This window comes from Phaethon lepturus, unplaced genomic scaffold (genome assembly GCF_000687285.1).
Source record: "Phaethon lepturus isolate BGI_N335 unplaced genomic scaffold, ASM68728v1 scaffold21326, whole genome shotgun sequence".
In the NCBI taxonomy this organism is placed as follows: domain Eukaryota; kingdom Metazoa; phylum Chordata; class Aves; order Phaethontiformes; family Phaethontidae; genus Phaethon; species Phaethon lepturus.
This window is the reverse complement of record NW_010547165.1, coordinates 7,336-16,819: the sequence shown is the minus strand read 5'-3', so window position 1 is coordinate 16,819 and position 9,484 is coordinate 7,336. Positions and strand designations below refer to the sequence as shown.

The following is a 9,484-nucleotide window of genomic DNA, read 5'->3' as shown; positions in this document are numbered from 1 at the left end:
AATCACTGTAATGAGAATTATAACCCTGTGGGGAAATACCTGATAAAACCAAACTCCTCCTGCCTGCGTTGCCTTACTGAAGACAAGTCCCAGTTACAAAAGCTGACAAAAGAAAGGTAGCCCAACAGTTCAACATGTGACATTTCGCCACCCCTACTCATCTGAATCAAAAGAGAGCCAGAAATTGGAAGCGTCTAAAGATAAAATTGTCTGATGGAAAGACGTGTTAACCTGGGGTGCTGAGGTGATGAGAAATGGAAGTGGTGATTGAGTAGGTCTCTGCTTGTTACATTAGCTTAAATACATGGCAGCACGGGCTGCATTTACAACAGTCAAACCTCTCAAGCCCACTCCCTCCGACCCTTTTCCACATGGCCCGTCCTCATCATGGCAGAGAAGGTGGGTCCATGAGGTCCACTGATGGGGTCAGGAGGCATGCCACCCGTGCAATGCCTAATGTACAACTTGGCGGCAGGTATGACTCAGTAGTTGGCACCCACGCTTTGATCGTTGGGCCATGTGGTTGCTCATGCAGAAGCTGGGCTATGCCACACCTTTCTTCCATGTATTCCTCCCCTGCTACCCAGAGACCAAACCACAGATGACCTTGAGAAGGTTAGGCAGCGTCTCCTGTTCCTCCGTTAGCAGTGTGGCACAGCTTCACCTGTGTTTATGGCACTCGGACAGCCCCGCAAGGGGACTGACACAACAGGAATGGCCCCCCACCTCTGCGTGAATAGTGGGAGACCTCTGAAAGGGCAGCTTTGAAAAAGATAGCAGGATGTTTTAGACAGAAGACGTTTCCAAACCTCTACTTTGTACTGAACAGTCAAATTGGAAATGCAAATGAATATTGACAACGCTTGCAGTGCCTTGGCCTTTACAGCACCTGTTTTTGTTCTCTATAGGAATGACCCACCCGCCCTATACCACAACAGGTATTTCCAGCAGCCCAGTCATGATGCAAAGCAACCAGACCTGCTCCAATCACAATATAACGTTCAAAAACAGCCTTTACGCAACCACTTACACCATCATCTTCATCCCCGGCCTCCTGGCAAACAGCGCAGCCCTGTGGGTCTTGTGCCGCTTCATCAGCAAGAAGAACAAAGCCGTCATCTTCATGATCAACCTGGCCATGGCAGACCTGGCTCACGTCCTCTCGCTGCCACTGCGAATATACTATTATATTAACTCCACGTGGCCTTTTGGGAGATTCCTTTGCTTACTGTGTTTCTACCTGAAGTACCTCAACATGTATGCCAGCATTTGTTTCCTCACCTGCATCAGCATTCAGAGGTATTTCTTCCTGTATCAGCCGTTCAAAGCCAAGGACTGGAAGCGGCGGTACGACGTAGCCATCAGCGCTGTGGTGTGGCTCTTTGTTGGGGCGGCATGCTTGCCATTCCCCATCATGCGGAGCTACGGCCTGGCCAAAACCACAAATACCTGCTTTGCAGACCTCCAAGTCTGGCAGATCGACAGCAAGGTGGCCACCGTGGTGATGACAGGCACGGCGGAGCTCTTCGGTTTCATTGGCCCGCTCATCATTATTTTACTCTGTACTTGGAAAACAAAAGACTCTCTTCGGGGCTTCCAGATACCGCTGCAAAACAGCAGTGAGAGGAGGAAGGCTTTAAGGATGGTTTCTATGTGTGCCATTGTGTTCTGCGTGTGTTTTGCACCCTACCACATCAACTTCTTTTTCTACATGTTGGTGAAAGAACATGTCATTACAGACTGCTTCCTGAGTGCCATCACGCTCTACACCCAACCCTTTTGCTTAAGTCTTGCAAGTCTGGACTGCTGTTTGGATCCAATTCTGTATTTCTTTATGACTTCAGAGTTCCAGGACCAGATATCAAGGCACAGCAGCATGGTCATCAGGAGTCGGCTCATGAGCAAAGAGAGTGCCTCATCAATTAAGGAATGACAAGAAAGCCAGCTTAAAAGAATGAAGATATTTCATATGGAATCTGGGACTGTTCTGTGATACCTGATTACCAACTCCGTTGTGGAAGATCCTGCAATTTTATTCAGGGGAGTTTTGTGGCAGTGGAAATCTTTTGGTATATAGAAGATAAAACTCTTTTTAAGACCAATGTGTTGGAAGCTGAAGAGTGACCCAACTGCCGTGACTGCACCTACTGCTATGCCACCCACGCCTGACCTCACTGGACCAGAAAATGTACAGGAGGGAGTGACAAAGCTTTTGCTAGGAAATGGTGGAAACATCCCAAAAGCTTTTCTTCTATTTTCCCAACTCCACGGCTCTATGATCAAGCCAAAGACAATCCCACATCCATACGCTGACATCTGCTTAAGTGTCTTCTCTACTAAAAACACACAACACACACAAGAACCTGAAAATGGCCAGTAATAATGCATGGCAGTTTTGGTCTCCACACTCAGGGCTGCAGATGCGTGGAGGCTGGCACCGTGCTTCAGCACGGCAGCCCTGGCTTGCTGCTGCCCGCTCCTGGCTTTTGAGTGCATCCCACTGGTCACCGTACTTACTTCTGCTTCGTCATTCCCACACCCCCCCTCCCGCTCTTGTTCATTATTTCCTCCTCACCCAGCTCTAAATTTGCTCCTTAACTGCTGATGTGTCCTGTAACTTGCGCCTACAGCTGGTGCAAGACTCTCTGCAAGACAAACTCTCCCAACAGCTCCTCAAACACTCCAGAGAGTGGGACCTTCCCTTGCTCCAAGGGAATTTCTTCCCCTCCGAGCTGCCCCTGTTGGCAAGGGTGGCATCAGCACATGGCCTTCGCCTCCGGATCCCGAGGGGCAGGACCACCGGGCGCGCGCCGCAGGCTGGGCACAGCCGGACTCGGCGTCGGTGCAGGTGGATTTGACGATGCTGGTGGCCCCGTTCGGGTCCTCGCTGTCTTCCGCGTGTGGCTTCTTTGGCCCAGAGGTACCTGTGATGGATGTGCCCTGTGAAATCTCTGCTCAATGCATTCAATTGACACATCTTTTAAAAAAGAGAGGTATCCTTGCCAAGGTGATTTCACTAACACAGCATATTTCTTAAGTAAAGCTGATTTTTAAAGTAAATTATTCATTGTGATTTCTTTTCACCAGCTCCTCTCGTGATCTTAATGTTTACATTTTTATAACTTCATTGGCTATGAAGATATGAAAAGCAATGACAAGAAAGAATGCCATTTACCCTTTATTTTAAATTAGTGACAGCTCTTTGGCCAAGTTCACCCACTTTGTGTAACTTCAAAGGTATCCTCATGATACCTGGGGATTGTTTTGGCTGAACACAGGCACACTGATTTATTGCCTTTGAAAGGCTGTGCTTTTTCAAAAGGAACGTGTACAATTCTCAGTAAGCACCAGTGGCGGCATCTTACATGTTGCTACAAAAATAGGAGAAATACCAGAAATGCTTACTAAGTATATTTTAAATCTAACTACTCAATTCCACTTAATTACATTTTAACTCAGCCAAAAAAATTTCTGCTTATTATGTTTTCCCACTTGATTGTTTTACAAAAAATGGGAAAAAGCAAACAATAGCCAGGTTTAAATAATCATTACACCGGAGTTCCTCTAAAAGGCAACGAAGACATACCGATCAAATACAACAAGCTCTTGTAGTTCTCCTCCAATTTGTGAGAAGATTATGGGCTACAGTGCGATGAACTTAATCTTACATGTAGATAAGTGAAAATACCAAAACGTGCCTATCTGAAGGAAGTAACTTTCACACAGAGAGTATTATTGCAGGCTTCTGGTGAGAAAGCTGCATTAGAAGGCAAACAGTCCATCTCCCACTGGGTCAATGGAAATCTTTTCTCTCCTTTAAGTGGCACTTCGTTATGCCAAGGATATACACACATGTTTACACACTGCAAGTAGTGCCTTTAAAAATGTGAGCAGAGGTTGACACTCAGGTACACAGTTAAGCATGCATAATTAATTTTTGGTCAATTTAAGTCTTCTCATAAGCTAGACACTGTATAATATTATCAGGAGACTATAGGAGACTTTAGTTTCAATGGCTGTTTTTTTACGAGGATTTTTATGGACCTTGATCAGCTAGCATGTGACTGAGAGCTGTTGACTGTGGTTTTTTTCTCATGCAATTCTCCATTTATCAGGTGAAAACAAGTTGCACAAGAGGCACTGTTATAGTAACTATATAGCTTGTCCTACATTTTTCTTTCCAGAAACTGATGCTTAAAAAATAAACGCGTTTTTGCAAACATAAGCTGGGTTTCATAGTTATCACTTATACCTGCAAAACTGAATGGGATCAGCTCGTCCTTGAATCAAAGGTTTCAGGACATGGTTCAGTGGGCATGGTGGTGGTGGGTTGATGGTTGGACTTGATGATCTTAAAGGTCTTTTCCAACCTTAATGATTCTGTGAAAGAGTTCAAGGGGAGTGCAACAGCATTTGTTATTCTTAAACGGATTGCTTGCTTGTCTACAGAAAGATTTTCACCCCACTCTAGTATGACTGATTTTTTTTTTTTTAAACTACACACTTACATTGGATTTAAAGTTACTTTGGGGAGAAAAAGGTCCTCCATGGGAACAGCTGTGCTGTGGGTGGTGCGTGACGGGCTGGGGAGGAGTGACTGTTATCACCCTTAGGCGCAGGCAGGACCACAGAAGCCATCTCTATCTCATTCAACAATCATTTCGCAGATCCAAATCTATACGGCTTCAAAAAGCACTCACACGATTGGTGGCAAGAAAAGATTGGTAAAGCTGAAATTGGTCACTGTAGTCCCCTACACACTGAATATTATAACATGGACCCAGCATGGGAATACCTGCTCCAGCACCTGGATGTCCGAAGAGTGCTGGTGGATCTCCCACCCTTAACTTTAACAACAAATTTTGATGGCTCTATGAGGGATAACATTCCCCGTCACCACGATGGCATCCTCAAGCACCTCAGCTGCTCACACTCTTCCCCGTCTTCCTGCCTCACTCACTCTCTGAACTCTCTTAGAGGCCCCAAAATGGTCTTTTTTACATACAGCCCCAGCCTGTGAGGAAAAGTCACACGCTCGACTTTCAAGGCTTTCAAGTCAAATCACTTTGACGTGCAGGAGGTTAGACAACTGGGTCTAATGGTCTCTTCTGGTGTGTGGGAAGTGTACTGGTTTTGGCTGGGATAGAGTTAAGTTGACTGTGTGGTGCTTAGTTGCTAGAGGGGGTTAAACCACGACAGAAAGGTAGCCAAGATGGTCACGATGGTGAGCTAACATAGAGAGCAACAATTCAAAGTAAAAAGAGATCAAGGAAAACTTGTCATTTTCTGGAAGCATGTAGAAAGACAAAGACCATGAGTTTGGCCTCCACAAACCCATATGTGAAACTCAAAGCCTTTAGTTCAGGTCCTCCAAAACCTCAGCAGCGTGGTTCAAGAGAAGACGAGACAAATCCAGCGTCACTGCCGAGGAGGACGGTATTTCGGCTGCCTTCAAGGCTGGGAGGTGCTGGATCTGACACAAGACCTGGGGCCGCAGGTGCTGGCTTTGTCTGCCAGTGCTCTCACACTTTCAAAGGCACAATGTGCCCGGCTGCAGTTCCTGTAATTCACCCCCTTTCCTGTGACCGTAAAACATGTTTATTATTCTGACAAGAGGAAATATAATCTAGGAGCAACATCATGACATTATCTCTTGTGCTTGTCCTGCTGCCCAAACTCAGCAGCTATAAAAAGAAGACATCTTCATCCTTCTTGGGCAGACACAAAACCAAGGTCTTTCAACAGAGATGCCACAGAAAGGCCGAAGTTAACCAAATCCGGAGCCTGGCTACAGCTAGGCAGGTTTGTGAAGGATGGATCTGAAGGACTCCACTGGCACCTGGTGCTGGGGCAATCCTGTTTCAAGCCTCACCCCAAAGGGTGACTGGGAGGTCTCCAAGCCACCCACACCGATGGCAGCGCATGTCCCCTGATGGCACAGCCCCGGGCAAGACCCCAGCGTGACATGTTCTCCTTCTCTAGCACAAGTTAGCGGAAGAAAATGTGTTTCTTTGCAGTGCCAGCAAATGGCCACCCCATCTTAACTGGTATCAGAGGTCTGGTAATTCGTCTCCTCGAGAACAGGCCCTCCCGTATTCGACAGCAAACGTATTTGGAAAGAAACCCCATGGGATTTCATACCTTTCTGCAGCCTCAGGTTCTGAGCTGCAGGATCTTGTGGGTACCTCAGCTTCTCTTCTCTCCTTAAATGAAATTACCAGCTCTCTACGCAAAGAAAAAACAAAATATGCTGTAAATGCAGGATAACAGCTCAACAACTAAGAGACAGCTCAAAAATATGAAAACCCTTCATTGCACTTAAAGGATTTTGGGGCTACGACTGGCGCATTTTGACCAAAAATGCTGGGTCTGTAGATTACACAAGGGCTTAGCCTGAAAAGGTTGGGAGTGACTGACAATTATTTGCTGTAAAATAAATCAAAGCTTCCCAAAAATGCTGCCCCTGTAGAGGCCACTGTGCAGCGGTGAGGAGCACTATGTGCCACAGGGCACCGGGGACTCACTCAGCCCCACGGGCCACGTGCCAACAGCTCCGGTCAAGCCGTAGCACGTCGCTGCACAAGGGTGAGTCGCTTTGTGTGAATAAGACCTCCTCCTCCTCCTGAATGGCCCACTGTTTTTCATACATCCTTCAGGTGCATCCTGCCAGATATTTCTAAATGCTGAGCGCTTAAAGAGATGCTGATCATATGCATCTGGCCTTCTGCCCACAGGATACCAGGCTAAAGGCGAAGACGACCTTTATCTGGAGGCCTTAGATAAGGTCTCACAGTTATTTAAAAATTCCTTTGTGTCCTCTGCCTTCGAAAGTATAACATTGCATGGTGTAAAAATGCATGTTTAGTATCGGTAATGAGCCAGAAGAGCAGAAATGCTAAACAAAAATATACATGCAGTTAAAAGAGGAATGGAGAGGTCGATTAGTTACGTTGAAGGCAGAGGCTTGAGGCTTGTCAATCATGAGCCTTTCACGACCAGGAGGGCTCTGATCTTCTGCAATAGTACTGCAGAAAAAATGACGAGCAGAGGAAGGACTTGACGTGGTTATGAACCCTGAGAGGCGAGTCTGACCCTCACTATGGTCTGACATCCACTGACCTCTCCTTCCCCAGCAGCCCTGCTGTAAACACGTACCTAAAAATAGGACTCAGAGATGGCTGGATACGGTGCTGGATGTGTGCTGTGGACACAGAAGTAGGATGTCCTAGGCAGGATATCCTGATAAAACACCCTTTGGGATAAACCTTTAACCTCTGGAGAGGACGGGGCGCAGTGCCAGCCTCCCTTCTACGAGTCTGTGAACGTTTTGCAAGTTCTTCCAAGGATCGCCATCACCTGCTGAGAAGGATGCACAAGAAGAAAACCTGGAATGATAAGCAGCTCTTGCATCTTCCAACTCACTTTGCTCTCAGCCGAGATGAGAAGCATGGGGCTTCACAGGTACTTATTTGCTAGCAGGCTATGTTTACGTGATGGGTAAGCAAATGGTAAGGAAGAAGCCCGTAGATACGACCATAAAGGCACGTGGTACATAGACTGTATATAAACTGGTCTCGCCTTGGCCTTCATGAAGATGCTGACCAACTGATTTAAGTAACTGCATCTCCACTGACCACAGGACGCTCCAGGTCAAGGATCCTCTTCTCCCTTCTCTACGCTACCGTCACGAAGCGCCACTTCACGGCCCGGGAGCACATTGACGTGCCGCTGGGCTCAGGTCTCTGCGGTCGGCGTCGCTGCCAGCGCGGCGAAACCCCAGCAACCGCGCAGCCGGCGGGCTCAGCTGCCGTGGGGAAAGCAGCACGCTCGATCCCAGACCCTGAGCTGGCAACTTATTCTGCAATTAAAGGTTGTCATAGCTTCCTTCTTTCACTTCTCTTCCACAGTTAACGTTTCTGTTAATTTACTGGGGTCATAGGACCAATGACAGAAAATAGATGCATAGAGCAGGGATAGTTCTATTTATACGTTACCTACAGTAAGAAAGGGAAAGATGCCAAGAGTCATATTATCTTCACAGCCCCGGGCCGCAAGATGTGGCACTACACATCGAGTAAAACTGTCCAGCTGGAAGTCAGGCAGCTCACAGTAAGTTATGCTACATCGCATGCCTGCCAGTTTTCAGCAATTCAGAAAGAAGGTGGTCATGCTCAGCGGGCAGCAGCAGAACTAAAAATTATATGTATGTGTATATATACACACACACGGGAAAGGAATTAAAGGAGGCAAAAAGAAATTGGGAACGATGCACATTTGTGTTTTTTTTTTTTTTTTTTTTAAAAAAACACAAGAGTATTTTGGGAAAATCTTCACTTTAAACCATCGTATTATTTCAGAAATAAAGTCTAAACCCCTAGCTTTAGCCTATAGCCTTGATAGTCTGAGGCTAACCAAACTTCCAAGAAAATGAAGGAAAATTACTATCTTCCAGTAACTTACACGGGCACAGTTTTCAGTTTCCCTTTAGCGAGCGCTTATTGGAAGATTTTTGCTTCTGTATTTCACAGTTTTTAGCAAGCAAATGGCAAGTGACTGTGCGTAAAAGCAGAAGCAGCTTGACCGAAGGACACCGTCACATTACACATCTTCAGTGCAAAGAGAAGGAAAGAAATCCGCGTCCGAGGTCTCTATCACCCGGCGGTTGGATCAGACGACGTCATCGCCTTCCCAGTTGTTTTAACGTCATTAGCTGCACACGTTTTGTGTGGCGAAGAGAAACAAAATACAGGATTTCCTGTTCTGCAGCCACCGTACTGGGCTGCAGATGCCGGCAGGATTCCAGCGCTCCGAAAACATGTGGAAGTTTAACGAGGAGCCGCTGGGGCTGGGATTGCTGCAAAAATCAGTAGGAAATAAAAGCAGAAAGCTCGCTCCTCCTGCTCCCTAGCATGGATGCCACCCCCCTGAAGGATGGGACTCACGGGAAGGTAAGCTCGATTTCTGCTGTGCGTTTGTTCAGTAGGTTGAAGCTATTGCAGTTTTGAGCAGCGTTATCACTTTTTTTTTTTTTTTAGTTATTCTTCAAGAGATCTTATCGGGCAGAAGCTGGTGCGACATCCTCAGCTGCCTCTGACTGTGCCCACGTATTTCTGTCTCGCTCGGCTCCGAGGGGTGGGCGAGCGGAGCGCGGTGCAGCCCAGCAGGCTGCTGCGTGCGGCGGTACGCGGGGAAAGCCTGTTTTACCCAAAATACTTCAATTTTGGGTAATTTGACAGAAGCTGCCATAAGCCATCAGCTCTGTTTATGTATTTCCTATTAGCGCCTGGATTAAACAAACAAAATTATTGCTTAAAACGCAAATGCCAGGAAACCTCCACTGCCTCAAATCCCGAGCTTATTTCAAGCCAAAAGCGGATTTTTATTTTTTTCCATCCCCTAGACTGCTTTTCCCTCCAGCAGCCCAGGCTTGAGCGGGGTTGAAGGGAGGCAGCTCAGCCCCAGCCCCCCGGCTCCGGGGCTCCCC

General features: G+C 46.9%; 1 protein-coding gene across 1 annotated transcript; it reads left to right on the top strand.

The window, feature by feature from the left end:
• The first annotated feature begins 961 nt into the window (after window positions 1–961).
• On the top strand, window positions 962–1,993 carry LOC104622697 (putative P2Y purinoceptor 10). The gene is given in 1 exon segment (XM_010289561.1): window positions 962–1,993. A coding segment is annotated over 1 exon segment (1,032 nt).
• The last annotated feature ends 7,491 nt before the right edge of the window (window positions 1,994–9,484 follow it).